Source organism: Centrocercus urophasianus, unplaced genomic scaffold (genome assembly GCF_019232065.1).
Source record: "Centrocercus urophasianus isolate 14NV4802_14NV808 unplaced genomic scaffold, USGS_Curo_1.0 seq_39, whole genome shotgun sequence".
NCBI lineage: Eukaryota > Metazoa > Chordata > Aves > Galliformes > Phasianidae > Centrocercus > Centrocercus urophasianus.
The window spans coordinates 4,560,303-4,584,559 of NW_024884966.1; the positions used below are offsets into that span (position 1 = coordinate 4,560,303).

Sequence of the window (24,257 nt, forward strand, 5' to 3'; positions counted from 1 at the left end):
GCCATCCCTCATCTTCCAAAGAGTTCGTTTTTCTACATGTTGAAGCTGTGGAGATGTGCTTTCCTTTGCTCGTGCCTGAGGCTGCTGCAGGGCTGCTGCCACCCTCAGCCAAAAAAGGACCATCAGAGGCTTTGTCTTTGTTGAGTTATACATTTTTATTTTCTAAGAGGTACAATACTAAAATAAACACAAATTAAAAAAAAGTTTTATTAAAACAAAACTGTACAAAAAAGCAGTTATACTACATTTTAATTACAGAACAGTCTACTGTCCAAAAGGCACTAATCCAGAATAGGAGATACAATGATACAGGACTCATTTTAACTATTTTAATCAATACAATAGAGCACTTGTTTCTCTGTCCATTCACATACAGAAACAAGGACTTTTGCTACAGTCATTACACACTGTTATAAATATGAGCCCTACATGGAAAGGTGCAGTATCGCTCTCCCTGGACCAGAATTCGGTTCAGACAATGTTAGAAATTAAAAGAAAAAGCAAAAAGGGCACAAAGGGCAGGAGGGAAGGAGCTGCTGCTTCTGAAGCACCTACTGCCTAAGGAAGATGGGACAAACAAGAACTGTCACCTTCATTCTGCAGATGGGAGCACACAGAAAGGACCTGTTTGCCTCCAGGGTTTGCAGCAAGGAAGGGGAAGGGAAATTCGGATCACATAAATCGCAGAGCTTTGTGTTATTCTCCACCACAGCCTGTTCTACACAGCTCTGCTTGGACCTTCCCCAGGCACTTCTCCACTTTGTAACTCATAAGGACCAACACCAAGTGACAAAACGACTCCCCTCTCTCCTTGCAGCAAAACATGGAGCAGATCCACTCACAAGATCACAGAATTGCTCCGGTTGGAAAAGACCTTCAAGGCCATCAAGTCCAACCGCAACCTGACCATACGACCCTGACAGCTCTCTGCTAAATCGTGTCCCTGAGCACCACATCCAAATGGTTTTAAACACATCCAGGGATGGATCAGCATCTCGCAGCTCACTGCAGTGACTTAGAGAAGACTTCAGAAAAACTCTTCCTAACCATCAGTACCAGAAGGGCGCCCAGCCATGAGAACAGGGAGACGCCACGGCTGCTCCACCACTCGCTGCAATGCATTTGCAGGTTGCACCGAAGCCCCACCAGCACTGCTGCCCACCCACCCTCCTGACAGCAAAACCACTTTGGCAGCTGTGGGGTCGCTCAGTAGTGCACTGCAGCTTGCTGGTGGTACCTGAGATTCGCTCCCTGTGACGCACAGCGCCGCCTCCCTGCATTGGCTGCCTGCTTACTGCTCATCCTCCCTCCTGGTCTGCAGGTTTCTTCCTTGTTTCTTCCTGAAATTTCATGCTGAGGACCACAGCAAAGAGACTGCAGAGAACAGGCCCACCAGGTGGCAAACAGCAGCGCATGGCACATCCACTAATTGCCAGGGACGGACGTAGCCCATGGGCTGAGCAGCCCGGCCACGGCGAGGAGCATCACCCAGCGAGGCAGGAGAGGGCTGGGACACGGCGGGAGAGGGATACTGCACCTTTGGAACAGTGTCATATACAGAAGACAAAGACAGGCATCTGGATGTTAACAAAAATAAGTAACAAAGAAATATGATTAAACAAAATCTCTTCTCACATCATCCTATACTACATCCTCCTTCTGCTTAGCAGAAAATTGTACGTACACAAAAATACAAATACACAATTTTGTAGAACAGTCTGATTTTAATATATTTATATATATTTATATTTATATGAGTGGCAGGTTAGTTCATTATATAGAGCTTTTTGCACTTTTGGCTCATACGCAACAAGGCTTTATAAATTCAGCTTTAGCTTTCATTCAGGTTTTATAGCTTCTCGAACATTTGTTTTCACATTTAAAGCAGCATCCAATTTGCAAGAGGAGTTGGTGGTGGCTACAGCAAGGATCGGGTCACGAGGTTATTTGGGGTGGGGGAGAATATACATTCCAGTGTGTGCGCGCTAGTGCTCGTGTAAAAAAGAACAGAGTGAAGGTGTGACTCCAGGATACCATGTTTACCTCTTGAGGTAGGCACAACACCTACAGCAGATGAGACAAGGAGCGGCTGGCGGCGGGGCGCGCGGCGCAGGGAACGGGGACATGGGCAGCGCAAAGGGACGGAGCCGCGGGAGGCTGGGAGCCGCGGGAGCAGCAGAGCTGGCACAAGCTCATCCCTGCTTACTGGTGAGCTGGAGACGGGCGGAGGAACTGCAGGCACCGCAGCTGCCCCACGTGCGACAGCGGCAGCTCACGCTCACCACGGCGCTCGAGGCGCACGGCCGGCCCGGCGCTCCCATCCCAACGCAGCAAAACGAGGGTGCACAGAACCCCAAAATGGAAATCCCAACCCACAGCATGTCACACAGAGCCTGGGGCCTTTGCTTTCCTCATTCTCCTTCTGTGCCCCCCGTTTGTTCCGTTGCCTTTTCACCCCTGGGTTGGACGCGCTCGCTGCTAAGCTCTTTTCGATCGCGACCACCGTTATCGACAATCACTTTGTTTAGGAACAAAATCACAGTCAAAAAAAAGGCATCTCTGGAGCAGGGGGACAGCACTGCATCCAATGTACCGCGGGGCTCCGTGAGCACTTTGTTCTCATCAGCACCCCAGCACTAGATTCTCCTTTGATCATTGCTTATACCAACACCCATCGACATCCTACAAGCTCGCTTTCTGTTCTCTGCACAAGAGATGCCCTTACGGCTTCCCCTGCCAACAACATTTCCTAGGCTTTCCCAACTCACATGTAATTAAGTTGTCACGGTGAAAACAACAGTTTGTCACACATGAAAAATAAAACATCTACGTATGGGTTGCTTTCATCTTCGGAACCCTCCAGTGGTACCAACGCATCTCACCAGCGTTCCCTTGTTTTATTTCCTTTCGCTACGTCAGAAGAAACTCTTTAATGCAACTTCTTTAAACTAACATTGATATCTTTTATTTTACCCACTTAAAATCCTCATTTTTACAAGGTTATAACCACCTGCCAATCATCACATTATTCTGACAAAATGTTTAGCAGGTCCGCTCTAACAAGCCTAGAAATAGATAAGAATAAAGGAAGAAACCGCCTCTGTGATTCCAAGAAGGGGTTATTATGGATATCGGCCACTCCTACCCAGAACCTCAGGTGTGGGGTTATCCAGAGACATGAGATGAATGCACAAAGCCATTTGCACCTGGAATCCCAGAAGCAGTTTCCTACCAAATTCTGCCCGAGCTTCCCCCTCCTTCCCATCCACCCTAAAACAGAGATTGCCACGGTTTGGCTGAGAAACACCGTCTGCTAAGAAGTTCCCCACCAACAAGTTTTAGGTTGGAGAATGAGGGAGCAGCATGAGGAAAGGGATTTCTTCCCTGCTGGATTCTGCAGGGTTACAGACTCTCACTGCTCCTCTGGAGGAAGCGCAGCGAGGGCTCTGCTCTTAGGAGGGAAATGAGGTCTAATCCTATTTCTCCAGCTCACTCTGGAGTCCTGTTACTCACTTAGGCACTTTTTAAATCGACACTAAGAAAAAAATAATAATAATTAAAAAAGTACTGCACATATTTCACACTTCCTGGGCTTTTATGAGCCTTGGGAAGATCATAGAGACCAAGGGGGAGACAGCCAAGGCTATCTGTCAAAAAACAGTGCTCCCCACGGACATAACCCACTTGTAACTGTCACCCTTTGACAGAACCGCTGTTGAACTAAACCTGGTTTGAATCTGTCACTCCCACACCATCCTTAAGGTAGAAGCCTGTCCTTGGTGGCTCTGCCCACGGTGGCAGCGCTCCGTCACGCAGGGTGCGACGCCTGACTTCCAGCTGCTCCCCCAGCGAGAGCCCCTGGTGCAGGAGGACGTGTTGCCCTCAGCCCCGTGAGCCGCCCTGATGGCAGAGGGAAGAGGAGCTGCTGCTGCTGGCATTTGGAACGGCACTGCTAACGCTACGGCAGGATCCCAGCACAGAAATATTTCTGCTTCTTGGTTTGTACGGAAATGAGGATGAAATGCAACATGTCCCCTCTCCGAAGAACAAGCAGGGCTCTGGCCCCGGAGAACCGAGAAATAAGTCAAAAGCTTCAAGTCTCAACACGAATTCATGCACAAGCCAAAAAGAAACTTCAGTGGATAACACTGAAGGATGGGAACTTCAAAATCCAATCCACTTTCACTACTGTATCTATTCAGAGAAGTCCTTTCATTTCAAGTTTGTTTTTTTTTTTTTTCATCGCCTTCAAATGTAAAACAACTTAAAGAAATCAAAAGCTACTCCAGCTGCCAAAGGTGAGCCCAGGCCCTGGCGGAATGACATGACGACACGCAGCAGGAATGGCGCCACGCACAGCACAACGCAGCCGCAGAACGGCTCAGGTTGGAGAAGACCTTCAAGATCATCGAGTCCAACCTCAAAACCCGTGCACCAGCCCTCCCAAAAACTCACGTGAAAAAAGCAGGTGGCAACACACAACCAGGAACAACAACAGCACCAATTCACACTGCTTCCAATATTAAATGTGAGCAAAAGGTTGGAGAAAAATAATGCTACTACCTCGTCCCTCTGCTGAGTGTGGTCCAGCACTTGCAAATACACTATTTCACATGGGAGGCTGCTGATGAAAAACCTGCTGTAAAAGGACTGAATTTATGAGTTCTTTTTGTTTGTTTTAAATGGTCTGAGTGAACTCTGGAGACTGTTTCATATTTATACTTTACTGTGGATAATATATATCTGAACTTCAAGTAGGTAACTGATACAGTGCCATCTAATAGGCAAAAGGAAAGATGAATCTATGTCGACTTGGACTGAAGTATTAAAGGAATTAGGAAACAACTAACTATAAATACACTGCTCGAAGCTGTGAAGCTAATAAATTGAAGGTAATAAAGTGCCTGTAGAGAAAAAAGACAAGAATGAGAAACAAGAGGAGTGAAACTGAAACGGCAGATATCACTGAAGATGGACAAAGGGCACAGAAAGCAACAAGTTAGTCCTACCAGGAGGGGAAGAAGCAACAGACACCAAAGAGCACAGAACTAAACAGAACAGGTAAACCTGAGCACCATAATCATGTGCAAGAAACACCAAATTAGTTTGTTAAGAACGGCTGTATCTGTGACATACCTGCATTTTCCCAAGTAATTTGCTAGAATATCACGGAATAGCTACTGAGGTGCAAGGCCCAGTACCAGGCTTCCCAGTTAAAAACAAACAAAAATCATACTTAGAAGTTACTGTTTCCCTGATTTGTTAATCTAAGCATCAAAAGTAAAGGGAGGGAAGGGAGGAGCAGTGCCATGCTGAAAACGCCTGGGGTCTTTCAGCTAGTGAAGAGCTCAAAGGATCTGAAAACCCTCAACTTCAGTATTACAGCAGACTGGTTTGTTATCAGCATGGAAATCACATCCATTGCTCAGTTGGAGACCAGACAAACACCAAGTTCAGGTCAGAGCATGTCTGTGTAAGAAAACCATCCGTATACCAGGTAAAATAGGATTACTGAGGTGTGAAAGAGCTTGGATGAAAAACAAAAGAAACACAACCACAGTTAGGGACAAATATGTGTGACAAATTCTGTACCAACAAGAATCAGCCTCAGAGGGAAGTGAAAGGCTCAGAGCTGCTGAAGGAAGTATAGCTCAAATACTTGTGTGGAATTCCTTCTAGGAAACAGAGGCTCAGGGTAGGAAATCACTTCAAGAGGAGAGATGAGTTTAGCAAGAAGACTTGAGGTGGTTGTGGTATTTTTGAAGCACTCTGGCAACAGGTAAAAGCATTCGCATCAACAGTTCCTTGAGCCACTGCAGCTTCAGGAAATGGTCATGACAGACCAACGCTTTTTCATGTGAAATGATTTCATGTGGAATGTGCCCGGGTAACAGTGAAAACATAACGACTGGGATTCGCGTACCCACATGCTCATACAGCAAATAGCAAAGAAAATTTACGATTAGAAATTCAGATTGACCTGCTCTGGATTTTGGTTGGGTTCTTTTTTCTTTGTAGAAGAAGCAAAAATAATGGTTGAAGAGAATGATGTTGTTCCAGAGCTACCATAGCTGCTGAACACTGATGGGTATGGAAGAGCGTATCGCTGTTTCAGAAGGACAGATGGGAAGAATCTGTAAGACATGGGAGCAGATCTCAGTAATATGGCAGCATACAATAAACCACCTTCTATCAAAACAGCGTTCGCTTGATTCTCATCCTGGCAGAAACACAAAGAGTAAAAAGGTCTTCATCATACATAAGTGGAACTTGACGTGGTTTAGAGACATAAGGCACAACATTTCCTCTGATGGAAAGTCATACATTTTGAAGGAGGTCTTACTGTAGAGAACCACTCTACTACTCAAATCTCAACAAATTATTACATACTACGAACAAGTTACAGCTGTAAGAGTAGAAGTCTACCTCTTTGGAATCAAAGTTTAACAATTAAGGCCAGAAGGGACCGATCTACCAGCTAAAAGGAGACCCTGCACATCACATGAGTTTCCATGTCCGATGCAAACTCCATTCTGCTTCATCCAGCCATTCAGAACTCATGTAGTTCCATCTAAACTCAGACCACCAACGACACAGAAAGGTGAAATGCTCTCATGGCTACTTTTCACACCAAAATCTTACCAAACCTTCTGAACAACAGGCAGCTCAAATGTGACAAAGGAGAATCTCTGTCATTTGGTCTTGAAAAGATCTGTTACTTGCCATGAAGTACAAATTTGCACCTTGCTATGGGAAAAACTGGTCAATGAGTTGATATTCTGAATTCCTGCCTCTGGTTGGCTTCTGAAGGACATTTTCAGCACTGTCACTACAGTACTGTTAGAGACAGATAGCAGCAACGTTACCAGCAGGCAGACTTAAAATATAATAACAATTAAAGTCAAACGCACTTTGAGGAATGCAATATATGGTCAATATTCTCACTGGAATATATTGGGTGAGAAATATTAATTGATAATTTAATCATGTCTTTGTCTTGAGTGATTTGATAAATAAAATGTCAGCAAAATGTGTTTTTAAATCTCAAATGACGTAAAATACAACTCAGAAGGCTGATGCCAACCTCTTAATTACAGAGGTGTGTTATTTAAGTTACATATGCCATCTTGCCATAACATGGAAGACTTTAATTAGTTAAGGAGAAGAGATAGGAGAGAAAGATAGGAAGATGAATTGAGACCAGTGACAGCAGCAAGTTAGTGTCTAAAAATTCCTGTCCTAGGAAAGAAATTCCTACCATTGCTACTGTAAGGATAAGCACTACCAGTGGCAATGACTCTGGAAGAACTAAGTACCCAAGACCCATAGGTCTGTTCTGAACCACAGTGACAATGGATGAGATTTGCAGAAGTAGCTCTATAAAGAAGCTGAAAAGTAACTGAAGGATTCAGGTAAGAGCCTAAATAAGTTAAAGGTTCCTAATTTCTTTGCAAATCTGTTGAAGTTAGGAACCTGCTATCTTTGCTAAATTTTACTAACTCCATGTATGCATCTTTACACAGCAAAAAGCTTCAGAAACTCACCTCGTACAGCAGGACAGTATCACTATGGAATACAGTCAAGAAGTTTGCGGTCAAATATGGAGCAGAAGCTCTGCAGGGCTAAAGGCAGATCCACAGATATTGTTTTTCACAAATAAACAGAACGGAAAGGCACACAACACTTTATGACAAATGCTTTTGCAGAATCTAGCAACGTTATCATGGAAAGATTGTGATGTTAGTGTGGGTCACCAGCACAGCTCCTCTCCTGCAGTACAGAAGAATACCCTGCTGCAGGCTCTTCTCAGATTTCTTAAGAAAAAGGTGAGTTAGCTTGTAATGCTAGACCGTATCATATCACAGAATCATGGAATGGCTTGGGTTGGAAGGGACCTCACAGACCATCTAGTTCCAACACTCTCCCATGGGCAGGGATGTCACCCATCAGGTCAGGACACTGCAGACATCTTCAGGACAACACAGCAATACCCTTAGCAACAACTGCTGGCAACGCTTCCAAACTGAGACCATACAGGAGATGTGCTGAAGTGGCACAGAAAAGCCAGAAACACAGAAGAGCCAGCTTCAATTTGGAAACTGAAGGCTACCTGCGCTTGGCATTCTCCACCTGTGGGCAGGGTAAAAACAGCACGAGCAGATCAGGGGAGTCCCAGACCACGGCTAAACTTCCTTATCATCTCTACAAGCAAGTGACAAGTCAAGAAGAGCCCAACCAGAACGCAGGGTAATCTGTAATCACACAGTCACACAATTAAACACCAGCTTTATTTCTAAAACCCACTAAGAAGAAATAAATACCCAAAAGCATAGAAGGAAAAGAAGTAGTTTTGCATAGAAAACTAAACTCTGTCTCAGCCCCTGCTGCTAGAAGTTACCATTAGGAACAGGTCATTATTAAAGTTTACGAAGTAGAGCTGTTCCAAATGTCACCAGTAATGCTGGTTCTAAAGAAAATTAGGGGGCGGAAGATCTTCTGTTTTCAATCACAGAAAGACAGAAATCCTTTTAATTATGACCATGCCAATCCACATCTTTCTAAAGCAGCTAATTACATGTCAGGAGGACATCCAGCCCTTCGAAAGAGCTGCCATTACTTTTCCTGCCATACTCTTACACATTTATCTACCCATCCCAATTACCCTGCCTGCATTCTGAAAGGATTGAGCAGAAGCATGCTGGATGTTTTGATCAGCAGAATGCACCCGTTTCCATTTAACAAGAATAGGGGATAAATGGTGCAGACATCCTTGTGCCAAGCCAGCTGAGAGTGGGATGCACTGTACATACAGAGCATCAAGGGCTGTTACAGCTCACTCCACTTCATGAGTTGGGTTTCCTCGCTCTGAAGCCGTTGGCAGGAGCACTCCAAAGCCCACTGCAAAGAACAGGGAAGAGCACAACACTGCAGTAGTCAAACCAATTAGTCAGTTTTCTTGATCAGCTTGGTTAAAGGGAGTGTCTAAAATATGTTTTGTGAGCTTACCCCACAGACACCTGAAACAGAAAAACTTCTCTATCTCTCTGACATACCACCCAAATACTACACTGATAAGCACACCGTAAACATCACAGACTGCATCTCAAATTAATAAAAAAAATAAAATTGTTTACTTGTTCCAGCAAGTACCAGCGAGGGTATGATCTGAATTTTCATAAGGAGAATGTGACAGAGGAACCTTAACAAAACGAGTACAGTTTGTACTGATTGTCATAACTATGTCAATGCCATCGTCGCTACTGCATCGCCTCTGCCAAATGGATGGCGACATGAAAACAGGCATGAACAAACAATTCCAAGCTATTTTTAAGAGACAGAACCTAAGGCCAAGGTCAGCAATGAACAACTCTTGAGAGGTTTGAGTTTTTCTCCCTATGTTTGTTCCACTGGTGCAACTGAGAATAGTTTCGTTTAATTAACTTTATTGACATTTGCTGGACAAAAACCAACATCAAAACGCTGTCCTCTTACTGACAGCCCTCAAGATGATCGCATCCACTTCTCCAGTTATAACACAATTCTCACAATGGAGAAAAATATCTTTTGTATATTTTAAATCTGAATTTATAGTTGTCGCCTCTAGAATGCCTCTTTCTTTTCCTTCAATGTGCAGTATCTTTAATTGGACAGTTCTAATCCCATTTATTAGACGAAATGAATAGACACTAAAATGAGAGGTTTGGGGCAATGCTTTTCAGCTTGCCAAATGCCCGTTGGCCAATGACTGCTTCAAGATCCTGAGTAAAAAGGCCAGCTGCAAAAAAGGGGAAAGCTTTATTTTGAATCTTCTCTGCAACTCTTCTCCTTGGGAACTGGAGGTACCCATGGTCAGGCCATCCACCCTCCCTCCCAAGAAGTCACAGTGAAAAAGTTACTCCTCAAACTTCCATTCAGTTGGCCAGGATTGTGATACAATCCCAATTACTCCACTAAGAGGCATTTAAACACACAAAACCTGCAGCTGTCTAATAAGAACAAGCATACGTTAGGTCACTAACATAAAGCAAGTTTTTTCAAGAGCAACCCTGCCAATAAAGATTCCTGCCAAATGAGAAATGCTACACGAAACTCAACATTATTGCCTACAAGCCGAAGATTTCATTCAAAATAATATTACCAAGTCAAAGAACTTCAAAGAGTGCAAGAGCTACTTGGGTGGGAAGCCCTAACATAAGAGCAAAACTTATTTTGACACTAAAATTTGCTGGTAATTATCAAATGAACTTGAAAGAAGCTGATGGACCCTTGGGGATGAGGGCTACAGAGTGATGTAGCTGGTACAAGTGGAGGAATAGAAAACTTCTGGTAAGAAATTTATTATCTGAAATGAGGAGAATTCCAGGCATAAAGGGGGAAAAAAATATTCCCCTACTAAACATCCACAGCTCAGTACTGAATCTTCATAATGAACACTGAAATGCACGAATCCAGAACTGACATCACACACAGTGAAAAAGAACCTCGCATTAAAGGTTTTAGAGGCTGCATTTCGAGTTGCAACTCTTACATCAGTTTTGGTTTGGTGGTTTTATCTATGTGAAAAATACAGTGAAATCCTGTTACCAGTGCCATGTACCTCTGCGTGGCTCTGCGACCTGGTGGACGTCATAGAATCACAAGGTTGGAAAGGACCTACAAGATCATCTAGTCCAACTATCCATTGCTACCACAATGTTCTACCAGCACAATGCTTTCATTCTACTTCTCTGCAAGCAGCATCTCACTGTTACACCACAGAGGGGATGTGAGAATCTTGAACTCATCTCTGTGTTCTCCTGCACCTTAAAGGCAGGAGTGACACTTGGGATAGTGACTCCATGCTGTACCATAGTAGTGAACACCATCATGATTTCTCTTTAAAATAACTTCCACATCAGACCCCAAATCTGTCTTTGTATGTTTTTCTATTAATATTTATTTTTTGTCTAGCAATGGCCAACAGCAAACATAAGGAAACAACATGAGGCTCCAAGCAAGTGCAAAAGATCTAGGCTACCAAACTAAATCTTCTGACAATCACCATTTGAAGATTTACTGAAACAAAACATTTTAGCATATCACAGTAGTCAACAGTGGGCTTAAGCTGAGTACAATTTCTCTTCTAACCTGTTCAGCTACGCGAAATTGTTCAAGTCTACACTCACAGCAGCAAGACAGTGAAAATTCCTCTCAAAGGCAAAAATGAATCTACAGCGCAAACGTTATTAAAACGTGGAGAACTTACCAGTTCAGTGTTAGCCAAGGAACGAAACAAGCTAATTCAAATATCCCTGAAGAACTGTGTAAACAGAGCAAATAATTAATGAGATTTATTCCTTATGGCTTGATTAGAACCTGGAACCAAACTCTACAAATAAAGCTCATCTATATTAGGACAGGACAGAACTTTTTAACAGTAGGCAAAATAATAGAATTTCCTTAAACAAGTGAACATGTGCAGATGAGAACTGGGAAACTCCCCGACCTGAGCAGGTTTGAATCATACAAGGGCTGCTCCAAAAGTAATGCCTTCTATTTTATGATGTTGGCTCACAACATCAGACGTGGATGTTGGTGGGATGGCAGTAGTGGCTGAAACTTCCCACCAATATTTCATGATGTTCTGTTGCTGTGTGATAGATGGCAGCAGAGAGGCAGCCTGATAGAATGGTGCCTGACGTGGAAGTGCATGTGAAGCAAAGTTGTGGAACTGAATTCTTCCATGATGAAAAAACAGCATTCACTGACATTCATCAATGCTTGCTGAACGTTTATGGAGATAGAACAGTGGATGTAAGCACAAGGAGGCAGTGGGCAGTGCATTTCAGCAGTGGTGACAGTGACGTGAAAGACAAGCCACTTTCTGGATAGCCATGCACAGCTGTCATACTACTCAAAAAAGAGCATCTCCATTAGTTCATCTGCGCCAATAGGCAAATTACAATCAGAGAACTGTGTACAGAGCTGAATATCTGTTTCAATGACACTGGCAATGCTGGAATACTGCAAAGTTTGCAGCAGACAGGTCCCACGAATGCTCACACAGGGATAGAAAGAACACTAGCAATTCTGTATGCAAGTCTGTCAGGACCTACTGAACCAACACAGGGCTGAAGGTGATTTCCCTGGATCGCATCGTTACCAGTGACAAGACGTGGTGCCACCACCACGAGCCAGAGTCAAAATGGCAGCATATGGACTGGTGACATCTGAATTTCCCATTGAAGAAAAACTTTTAGGACACAGTCCTCAGATGGTAAAGTGTTGTGCACAGTCTTTTGGGATAGGAAAGGAGGGATCATTCTGGATTTCCTGGAACATGGATAAACCATCAACTCAGACTGTCAGGTCACAACGCTGACTAAGCTGAAGGCTTGAACTTCCACAATCAGGCCAGAGAAGGCGACAATCTTTCTCTTGCAATACAATAACTCCAGGACCCATATTAGTTTGAAGACCATGGAGCACACTGCCATTCCTGGCTGGCCTGTCCAATGACACTCTGCACAGTCCAGATTGGGCACCTTCTAACTTCCATCTTTACTGGCTGATGAAAGATGGACTGCATGGGCAACAATTTCTAACAACAATACCATCACAGCAGCTGTGAAACAGGGGGTCACCTCCACTAGTACAGACTTTTACAAGTGCAGCATGCAGGCTCTTATTCATCACTGGCAAAAACACATAGCTAATGGTGGTGGCTATGCTGAAAAACAGTGTTTTGTAGCTGAGAATTTTCTCTATCAAACAGTGTTATTGTGCTCTTCGTATCTGTTGCAGTTTCTATGGAAATAAACAGGAGGCATTATTTTTGGAGCAACCTACAAAGAATAATTTGGGTCGGAAGAAACCTGTGGAGATCTCTGATCCAACCCCAGATCTTGTCCAGTTGAGTTTTGGATATCCCCAAGGATGGGTTTTTCCACTGCCTTTCTTGGCCCCTCTTTTACCACTTGCAGTATGAAAATATTCCTCTGAAAATTCCATCTGGAATTTTCCTAATGCAATTTGAGCCCACTGCTCCTCATCTTTTTCTATGTACCTCTGAGAAGAGCCTGGCTCTGTATTCACTATACTGTATTCACTACCAATTAGAACAATTAAAGAGCAAAATAAGATCTCCCCAGAGCCAATCCAAACAATCTCAGCTCTCCCACCACGTGACATGTGCTCCAACCCTCTCATCTCAGCAGCTCTATGATGGACTTACTGCTGTATAAAACTGACCACAATACTCCAGATAGGCTCCCAGAAGTGAACAGCAGAAGGGACTTATTGCCTTCCTTGCTCTTCCTAGTGACATTCCTTTATCACTACAAGGGTGCACTGCTGACTCGTGGCCAATCTGCTCATGTCCAACATGTGAGTAATGGGATTATGCTATAACAATATCTAGGCTTGTAGTGTATTAGATGTCTCTACAACTCTAGGCCATCAATAAATAATGTCTGCTTGCTGCTATGTTATTATTTCCTTTATCAACTAATAATACTTTTGTAACTATCTGGGATTTCAGACTTCAGGAAAAAGACAGAGTTCAAAACAAAAACAAAAGAACAAGCAGAGGTAGAAATTGTTGTTTTAAGAAGACTGTTAAAGACAAGAACTCAAGTATACTTTATGAGCCACAAAATAACAGTCAGAATTTACACTAAAGGCTAAAAGCAATCTGTGCCCATCACAGAAGAGGAACATCTCAGATTATTTCTTCTCTATTCACAGAACAAAAAGGTAGATCTAGTCTGCCACCAGACCTGCTTCAAGGGGCCCCACACAACGACAGACTGCAGTAGCTCCACGTTGACTACAACAAACTTGCCACTGAACTGCAACGTGACAAAACCAAGAAGATACTTTTCAAGAATCTTCAGAGACAAGAAAATGCAAGCAACATCCCACACTGCAGCAGAAAACCTAGAAAGAAAGTCTAAATCACAGGCCACACTCTCCACAAGTCTTTCAATTTCTCTAGATCAGGTGCAGGTCTTCTGACATCGTCACACCAGCATCTACTCCACGTAAGCTAATTCCTGTCAAAGCAGAAAGCTGTTAATCATTTGCAAACTGTCTGCTATGAACCTTCAGAATAAAGGAAACAGGCTGCTGCACCACCTGAACTCCTACTCCTACCTCATTCCTCTTGTAGATAAGTGCAAACCAAGGTGACAGAAACCTGAAACACACCAAATGTCTTTTTTTTTTCTTTTTTCAGCATGACTGATTCCTTGGTTAAGTAATTTGTTGTTTGCTCTGGTGAGACGATGTGAAAGAGCAGCAAACTGGTATTTATCTTCAAATCTACAGACAAGGAGGATCTGGCAATCTTCAGCTGTTCACAAGTGGTTTATCTGATTAACCTTCATACTGGATATCGACGCCTGATGAGACCAGCAGCTACCTGACACTGACAGACAGAATTATGGTCAGATTATTATATCACTATAAAGGACATCAGATGGTCTGGACATACAGTTTTAGGGGTGTTACTCTGATCCTGCATCACATGAACCAAAAATCAGAATAAGGATTTTTATTCTTCCCTATTGCTTTAAAAAGGCGACGCTTGAAACAATGACTTTTTTTTTCTCAAGATGCTATAGTAAGCAATATTTCTTCTAAAATTGCAGCTGTCCAACAGTTTGAATCTGTTCTCTTTAAAATGAAACAGCCAGGACAAATGGTGGTGGCAATCCCAACATAAAGAGGCCATCGATTATTAAAATCTCCTTCCTATAAATCGTGGATGTTGCTTGTCAGCTTGGTGTGTGACTGCAGTATGAATAAGGTAAAATTCCACTAAGGCTAAGTTTGCTGGATCATTCTGCTGTGCAAAAATAGGGATAAAAAGCTCTCCCTGTCCTTTCACTCCTTAGTACCAAAACATTCACACACACATTAAGAAATAAACTGCAATGGTGCAATGGCAGCTGATCCAATTCTGTGTTTTCCCCGAGTCTGCCCTGATGCTACTTACAAATTTGCCTACTCAAGAAATGCAATAAAACAGAACAAGACGGCTTCATTCTGCTTCAGTGATCTATACCTAAGGAAAGCACATAAATTTTCCAATGAAATCCATAAATGAAAGACGAGGCCAAGCCCTACCTATTTATCTTCAAAGTTACAGAGACAAAGAGGTGCCAGGTCTGCACCCTCTGAAAGCACAAAATCTCCACACTTACCCAAGCAATTTTGGTGAGACTAACAGATGTGAGGATGATGTAAGCTAGCTTACACCCTGAGTGGGTTTAGGCTGCCTAGAAACCTTCTGAGGAGCCACAATTTGGGAGGTCACGATGCTGACTGATTGCTGTGCATGAGGAAGGGAGGATGAGAACAAACCAAGTAGCTGTGACTTCCCTCTGTCCCCTCAAAAGCGGATGAGACAAGAAGGAAGCCCATCCTTCAGAATTCAGCTATTTTCCCCTCTTCAGCTATTCCCACGTAAGTGGGGAAGATACAAATGGAATGTTTTGGAAATACTATGGAAATTTTTATATATATCTATATACAAAAATTTACATAGTTTTTTTTTTTTAATATAATTTTTGTTTTTTTGTGGGTTTTTTTTTTAGGTTTTTTTTTGTTTTGTTTTGTTTTTTAGTTTTTTTTAAATGTAACACAGTCCTGCCTGTCTCTAACACTTCCCGTGCTGTTTCCATTGAGATGTTTCCTCTTACCGGCAGCAACACATCATTTTATCAGGATGCCAGGAGATCGCTTCCACACAATGCCAGCAGATGCAATTTTCTTAGATGCACACACAGTTCATCATTTAGATAGTAGATGACAAGGCGATCGCAGGGTGACTCTGTAATGCGAGTTTGCTGTTTGGCATTTTGAATTCTCAAATGATAAAAAAAAGACTTATCAAATATAAATATCTTTAAGAAAAAAGTAACAAAAGTGCTACATATGATCAAGGAAAACAATTCCATTAGATTCTGCTACTTAAAGTAGGTTTGCTTTACAAATATTACCACATCCATTATCAGTATGGCTTCCAATTATTAATTAAATTGCTCGTAGCAGTATAGCTTTCTCACATCTTAACAAGGACAGAGTAAAGAGAACACAAAACATTCACACCCCATTTCTCTGGTAAGAGATCCTCTTGCCTTTAAGCAAAGGCAAAAGCTCTTATTTAGGAGAATATTTATGCTATGATGGTTAACTAGCAAAGGTCAGATGTCAAACTTCTTGAATAACCTTTCGGGCTAGACGTAGGCATTAGTTACACAGACGTGTAAAAAAAATCACTCACCCGTTTCATGACCTTAAAACCTTCTTGGAAAACATTGCTTTTGAAAGTGGCAAAGTGGAGAGGGGAACAGGGTGGGGACAGAAAAGGAAGAATAAAAAGTGAAATTGTTAGTGACAGATCAATAGAGTCTAGACCTCTTCTGAGCAGGCACTACAAGCCATGCCAAATAATGAATAGTGGTTTTGAGAGGTGGACTGTTGTCCATTAGACATTCAGCTCATTTTTCATATGATCCCAGGCTGGGCTTCAATCATGGTCCCAGAGGCAGAAGGCAGTACTTATCCACTAAGCCACACAGCTTGTGAGTAGAGGATGTCTGTGTTGAATATGGGAACATCAACTGAAATATGTGAATGTGTTTCCAATGGACATTCTTAGCACAGCACCCAAAAGTATATCAAGTCACTGTATGACCAGTGAGGCACAGCTTATTGCAGCTGGAAATCTGAATCAGCTGAAGTGGGGTTTCTAGTGTTCTTTTTACTCTCTGTTGATACTCCCAGTCTGGTGTCCATCGACCCTGTGCCACTACCTCAGCTTGCATCCTTTCAGTCTCAGAGAAGGAAAAGCATACAGACTATTTTTACACAATCTCTAAAGGTATCCAAGATTTTAAGTGTAGCCTAAGACTTGTAATTGAGGACTGTCTAAAATACCTGGAAGCACTTTGAATGCTAAGATAGAGCAGCAAGATTTTTCTAGCCACTGGGGCTGGGAGAGGGAGGTTGGTTGGTTGATTGATTATTTATGGGGAATTAATACTGAGAGAGTATACGCAAAGGCTGAGGGCACCATGCCATCTTCACAGAACAAGACCCTAACAGCTAACTGACGTACAAGAAACTGCAAAGTTATACTGTAAGAACACATATTAAGGACCGAGGAAAGTCTGCTAAGGTGCTACGTCTAAAACTAAGTTACTTCTTGCTTCGACCCTCCCCCTTCTTTCTATCAGTCGTCGTCTAGAGCCTCTGTCTTGATCTCGTTGGCTCCTTGCCGGGCCAGTGCCAAGATGGTGTGGTTTACCGCTGCCATTTCCACAGCTAATGAAATGGGGTCTTGATGGTCACTATGGCTAGTGCTGTCATCCTGCACAGGAGGAAAGGAGAAGAGAGAAGTGTGGTTATTACACAAGCAGAAAACCAGCTAACAAAAACAGCGTATAAAATAATGGCCTAGGGGCAGCAAATTGCACACTTGTCACAGGGGTACAACATGAAAGGAGTTTACACAGCTGATTTCCCTCAATGTGCAGACAAAGGTAAGAGGGGTAAGGAGTGGTGTACCCGATTTTCAAGAGAAAAATTTAAGCAGAGGGAATATTCTGAGGAAAACAGGAAATCATAAAGATAAAAGCAATATACAGCATATGTCAGGAAACCAAACTAAGGTAGGGATCATTATCCACTGCACAAATTCATGCTGTGCTTACATTTTGAATACCGTAACCAGTTCTGCTCATCCCGTTCAAAGAGGACATAACAGAAGTAGGAAAAGTAGTGAGAGTGGCAATCAGGAGAAAGAGTCAGGGGCTGGCTTCTCTACAGGGAGGGACTAAAGAGGCTCAGATTCCTCAGCTTGGAAAAGAAATGGCTGATGGTTGATATGGTAAATGCTTATTGCAAATAATCAGTAAATAGAGAACAACTGTTCGCTACTTCTGATGATCTAATAAGCAAGGGTGCTCACTGAAACGATGAGATAATACGTTCCAAAGCAAAAACAGGAAGCAGCTCTTCTCTTATCACTGTTCAGTTGTAGGATTCACTGATTTTTAGATTAGACAAAAGTAAATATGCCTTTAAAAAGAGGGGTTAGACAAGTGCATGGAAAATTAGTCTACTGTAACTATTAAAAAGAAAGTGGATACACCGCCTGGCTCAGGAAGTCTCTCAAGACTAGTGATTTCCAGAAGCTGGACGCTAATATAATAAAATCACTCTATAATTACCCTATTCTTTAAGAATACTTTTCCTGAAACAGTGGTATTGACTTCACCCAGATCTCTGCTCTGAGCCGCTGTCCTACGAAGAAACTGAATTCACAAAGGTATTGGGAAAAAGGTGCTGAAAAGCTTCCAGCCTGCTCAGAAAAACAGTGCAATGATTTGGTGGGACTGGAACTACCGTAATTCCAATATCTAGGTGAACCTCTGCTGAGTTCTCCAGTCTGCTGAACTAAGTGCTACATATTTGTTCATGCTTATTTTCTAAAGAGCAAGGTCTCTCAGCTGTAGGACGACCACTGTGCTGATTGCTGTGATGCTTGGCAAGCAAACCTAATACAGGGAAATTAATGCTGCAGGCCTGCAGTGATACTTATAAAATCAAGAAAAAAAAGGGTTACCTTCTTAGGCACATAATGGCCATACAATGTCACATCAAATGCTTGACATAATTTTATAGTGAAGTGTGCATGCTTCTTAGTCTACACCAGAAACAGGGCTTGGTTTAAAATAACAGGAATGAGAAACAACAATATCCAATCTAATCTCAACTGTCAAACAAATTGTGCTGAGATGCTGGGCAGAATCACAGTGTTCTCCTCTCTTTAAAATGAGGCACTAATAGTGACCACATGACAATTTTGCCATTAGGTTTACAGAAAAGAAATAACAATGATCAGTCTTCAACAGCCACTAAGTGATGAACATGCAAAATTTTAATGTTAGTATGTATATTTAAGCACTTTCAAATTAAGATGAGGGTGACAAATGCTGAGGGAGACAGAATAGGCAAGATTTGGTAAAATCCTAGTTATATGAAGGAATGTGCTCATTTACAACAAATAGCAAATATTGTGATGTCACCTCAGTAGTGTTTATTAAGTGAGAAATGCAAAGCAGAGTCCTGAGTTTTGCTCTCTTAGTCACCTGTATTTGGATGAACTTTGAAGATTAAGTGTCATTGTGGAAAGCAGAATTTATGGTTTTAACTGCTAAGGGATATCAAATGGTCATCAGGAGAACTTGCCATTTATTCTGCCTCAACACCGATGCCTAATTACACTTCATAGACAAGCCCAGCCAGATTATTGAGAAATGCAGATTTTAAGGACTCTGAACAAAAATCTTTACATTTTCTATCCAGTTTATTCATCTTTTTAAAGCATTTTGGGTAACGCACCAGAAAAATATAGTTTGAGAGTCTAGATAACTCTTGTATTCAGTTTCTGTATCTGACTGAACAGGAATTAACCGCACTTGACAGGAGCTTCAAAATATTTTAGAACTGTCACAGAGCTGATCCTCATTATTTAAAACTAGCAAGGTTGGTTCCACCAAATCTATTGGTGATGACCTATAAAAAGGGCCTTAATGTCCATCAGAAGCAGAGTGACTGGGAACCCCTCTGCCAGAGATCTGTCACACTGGGCCACAGCCAAGCCTGCTAGGGACTCATTCCAGCGCTTTCCATTGCTGAAGCACTCCTTTAGAGAGGGAGACATAACTATTTCTCCCAAATGAGTCAATTAAAAATGATCTGCCAACCCCAGATGTTGGGCGTAGCACAGAACAGAGCTAATATCAAAGCCAGAACCAAACAAATGAACTGTTCTACAAGTCCCCTGGTGCCAAGCACACACATCCCTGATGAGTTTTGGCCAACACTGACACCTGAGGGAAAATTGGGAAGCGAATGCAATACCTGTCAGGAAGGTGTGTGAAGGAAGGGTCACCAACTTTAGGGTAGGTGAGGGCTCAGAGTGCGGGAAGGGGTATTCTTTTGCTGGAGAATTTAAAAAAGAAGTTGCTGTCAAGGGTTAAAAATAATCAAGAAAAATAGAGAATAGGCAAGAGTTAAAATGCAAAAAGAAAAAAAGATAATATGTAAACAACCCAAATAGTGGCACACCGTTGCAGAACAATAAGAAGCAGGTACAGGGCCAAATAAATGTCAAGCTTTAGTTAATCACATTCCCCCCCCCCCCCCCTTCTCCCTTTGTCTGTCAGCATCTTAGGGAGTGATCCTGAGCCACCCTGAAAAGTGCTCCCAGGGACACGCAGAGGGAGCTCAGCACCTCACAGGAGGGAGCTCAGCATCTTGCTGAGCAGGGCTGACAAAAGGGATTATGATGAAGTGTTCTGGGCAGGGGCTTACTGCTGTACTCATCTGGGTGCCAGATAAGCAACTCACAACAGCTGTACCACAGGCAATCACAGAGACACATTTCTTGCATAAAGAAACAAAAGGTGAGAGAGGGACACACATGCCTAGTTTTGCAGGGAAATAAGTTGGTGCCTGATACATCAGAGCAATTGTTAAAGACCTGTACATCCTTCCTTGAGGGCGGATTACTAGCACGGTGCCAGGGCTAAGGAAAGCTCAAGTTATGCACGGTGCACTGGGTAACACTCTCCTAACATTTTTCATACATTGCGTGTGGCGTGAATGGTGTAACTTGCTTGTTTGGAGCAGATCCTCCTGTCTTCTTCTACCTTCTCTGCTTCTCTGCCTCCCTCTGAACATCTTCCCTCCTCCTCCCCATTGCGTACTTGCCAAGTGTCCTGTTGTATGACAATAAATCCATGTGGGTGAATGCTCGTTGCTCAACATGTTCAAACAGGGGAGCTGTGCTCTTCCACTTTCCCCTTTACAATTACATCAAAGCAAAACAAGAACAAGACACATCTGACTTGCGAGGCAGAGGGCCTCTGCACGTGTCACTGAACTCTCTCATCTGGGCACACGTGGCTCAGCCATGATGCTCACCTGCTCTGAGTAGTCATTGCCATCAACGTCGTCGCTGTTGGAATGACCTCCCGGACTCTGTACATCTATTCCATGGCTCTCCAGGATTGCTGCTTCTTCGAAAAAAGCAAATGGATCCCTAATTTATCTGATGCATTAGAGTAATTAAAAGTTAGCTAATTTTTCAAGAAGTTAAAATAACTGGAAGAACAGAGTTAGTTCTCAGACTCTTCCTCTTCACTCTCCAGTATTTGGGAAGGTAGCACATGAACAGATACTGGTTTGCCTGAAATCCTTCCCTGTCAACTAACAGACTTGTTTGCGAGTAAGAATCCTTGTTTTCCAGCCAGTCCTATTAGAAATTAGCTTAATTTCTAATGCACTGGAGTGGCAAAAGCATTCCCTGTAGATCTTCCCACATAGTTTGGACTGGCAGGACTTGAGGGGGGCGGGGAGTGTCTGAAAATAGATGGAGAAATTTTTAAAAGCACTTAAGGGATTTAAAAACAATACATCTTCATCTTCCAGTAGGATCCATGCATCTAAAGCTCCCTTTAGATCTTTTCAATCGCCTTCCAACCCTCCTCCCCACACATAACATAACAGTACAGATAAAGCTGTAACACCACCCGCCTTGGACTAACTTTGTTCCCCCTTTGTTCCCCTTTTTGTTTGTTCCCCCCCACTTAGACAGACAGGTTTCATTTTTGAACAGTAAACGTAGATCAAATCTCAATAACATGCTACATCTTGTAGAAAGAACTTTTTCATCTTCACAAATACGACAAAAAGCAGCAGGATGGCACTTCCAACATTTGCAAAAATAACAGTTAACATGCAGATACGGGCCTTATTTTGCCTATATGTTGCAAACTCAGTTCTGCACAGTACTTAGACTTGTGCATAAAACTTTGCCCAAATGGCAGAAGTTTGTTGGGTCCTGGCTGCTAATGTGAGTTTATTCTCATCAGAATGCCTTGCATTTATCCATATGAGAAGGTGTATTTCTTGTCAGTTCAGCATCACTTCTTATTTCCTTATGATGAGGCATTCAAGCACAAAAGGCCTGCAGGGCTAGCTTCTGCTTCATTCTGATCATCAAGGAAAAATATTACTTTCTTCCAGCCACTCAATGCTGTACAACCCCATGGAAAGCAGTAGGGAGCACAGGTGTAACGTGAATAAGAAGTTGTCTTGTGCAACCTTTGGTCCCTGTGGCTGAATCTGAGAGGTAAAACAACTCATCTGGCCTCTTAGATCCCTGTGGGGTCTGAGGGATGGCAGTAAGAGAGACAGCCCTGGGTTTTGGCAGAAAAAACAAGTGCATTTCAGTGGAACACGGACACAAGGAAACTTACAACCATATAAAAGCTCCTCACTACAACCACTTCTCATTTAAATGGTACACTAAGGTTCTGAACTTGCAATAGTCTCAATTTCCCTTGTTTTCAATGCAGACGTTTTCAGGTTTTATTTCAGATTGTATCTGGAATGCCCAGGTGAGCCTGAGTACAGGGAATGTGATTCTCTCTCCACAAACTAAATTCTTGTTTGGGTTTTAAAAACTGATCTTCCAATAAAACTTTGTGACTGTCTCATTTTTCCTGCATCGACGATGGAATTTCATAAACTAAATTCCTACCTGTATTTGAGAAAAAAATCCGGAAAAGCGTTTCTTCTTCTTTAAAAATTGCCCCACATTTCTATTATCAGAACCTCACGTGTTTTCAGTAAGGCAATCTTGTGTAATTTTTATCTCTCCTGAGCAAGTCAATGTACTGAACCTTGAAAGCAGGCTCTCTGATACATTACCGATATTGGCTCGTCTCTTGATTTCCTTTCTTCTGTTGGCAAACCAGTTGTACACTTTAAGGGAGGTAACTCGCTCCAGATCTGATAATTTTTTTCCTATAACAATAATGGAGGGGAAAAAAAAAGATAGGCAGACTACCCTTGTACAAGTGGTGAACTCCTGAAATAAAAACAGCACTGGAAAGTTGTTAGAACTGAGAATGAAGCGCATTTTATGCGAATCAGAGCTCTGTGCTCAGATGCTATGGTAACAAATGCCAAATATCTCTCAAAAAACAAAGTAGCCTTTCTTCTGTTTTTAAAATCTGAAATACACAAATTTCTTTGCAGCTTCAATCAACCAAATCCCAAGCCATGGGAGAATAGAGGGCTCCTTTTCTAGTTCAAGCACAAAACTGAGATTCAAAAAACTCAAACTCAATCCACAGCCCTGCCATAAATCCCATACCCTTGGGCCAGCTCTCTTACTATGTGCCCCAAGGGTGCAGTTCAATGACATGTTTTCTTTGGTTGCAGCAAAATGAATGAAGGAATTTTGTCTCTCTTCTATCTGCTTTCCTTCTTCTCCACCAGCAGCTGCTATCGTACTCCCACAGCACTCATCAGAGCCTCTCCATTCTGCCAGGACACTTTTTATCTTCTGGGAGATGGGGCAGGGGATGTTGGAAACCAGACCACTGGAATGTTACACAATCAGTAAAATAAATAATCCTAATAACAACCACCCAGCTACAGCAAAGAACTCCTTCGCCTGATGACTGGCCTAAAAAGGGAAGACAGGGGAATCAGCATTGCAGAGGGATGATGGAAACCTCTCAAGCTAGCTATAAGACTATCTGAGGTGGCTGATATAGCTGCACATTCAGTTCCCTGCAGCCTGCACAGGGATGAGACCTCACTGTGTGCTTCTTACTTTCTCAAAGTTTATTTATTCAGCATTTCATACACTTGCATAATTACAGCAATCAGCATCTGCAAACTTAAATAAGAGAAATGGAATGAGTGAACGAAATAAAATTCTGGAAATAGATACTGCTTCCTAATGCTCTGTACCAGTACCATTCACAGTATGTTACTAATCCTCAGACACAGTGCCTTGTCCAAAGCTGCTGAACAATCCAGTGGCATTGCCAGCCCTAAAATCCTAACCTCTTCAGCTCTCTACTCCCTGGATCCTTTTGCTTCCACCGTGAACAGGCAAGAGGCAACACGAAAGCTGAAACAAGGGAAATTCTGACTAGCATTTAGAACAATGCAGGAGAGCAATCACCACTGCAAAGGGCCCAGGGAGGTGGGAACACCTCTGGTTTTGGAGCTATTCAAGAATGAAAAAGGCAAAGGCCCCTGCACACCTTACTCTAAGATGCTTCTGCTTGATCAAATGGTCACTTTCAAACTTAGTCTACGTTTCTGTGCTATTCTGTTCAGAAATCATGCACTTGTTTTCTTCTGCATTAATTTTTATTCTGGTTAGATAAAATATAAAT

At 42.5% G+C, this 24,257-nt stretch overlaps 1 protein-coding gene across 18 annotated transcripts in view; it reads right to left on the reverse strand.

Annotated features, from left to right (window-relative positions):
* Positions 1-15,873: 15,873 nt before the first annotated feature.
* The window catches only part of HMBOX1 (homeobox containing 1), a 113,898-nt gene continuing 105,514 nt past the window's right edge, over positions 15,874-24,257 (reverse strand). For 6 of the 18 annotated variants that reach the window (XM_042832634.1, XM_042832635.1, XM_042832644.1 and 3 more), the window contains 4 exons: positions 22,771-22,866; positions 20,980-21,074; positions 20,643-20,774; positions 15,874-17,356 (listed from right to left, as the gene is read on the reverse strand). In XM_042832634.1, coding sequence (XP_042688568.1) covers positions 17,219-17,356; positions 20,643-20,774; positions 20,980-21,074; positions 22,771-22,866 — 461 coding nt within the window. In that variant the 3' untranslated portion in view covers positions 15,874-17,218. Of the gene's footprint in view, positions 17,357-19,914; positions 19,996-20,642; positions 20,775-20,979; positions 21,075-22,770; positions 22,867-24,257 lie in introns of all 18 variants that reach the window. The other 12 variants (XM_042832648.1, XM_042832654.1, XM_042832647.1 and 9 more) reach the window with 12 other exon arrangements.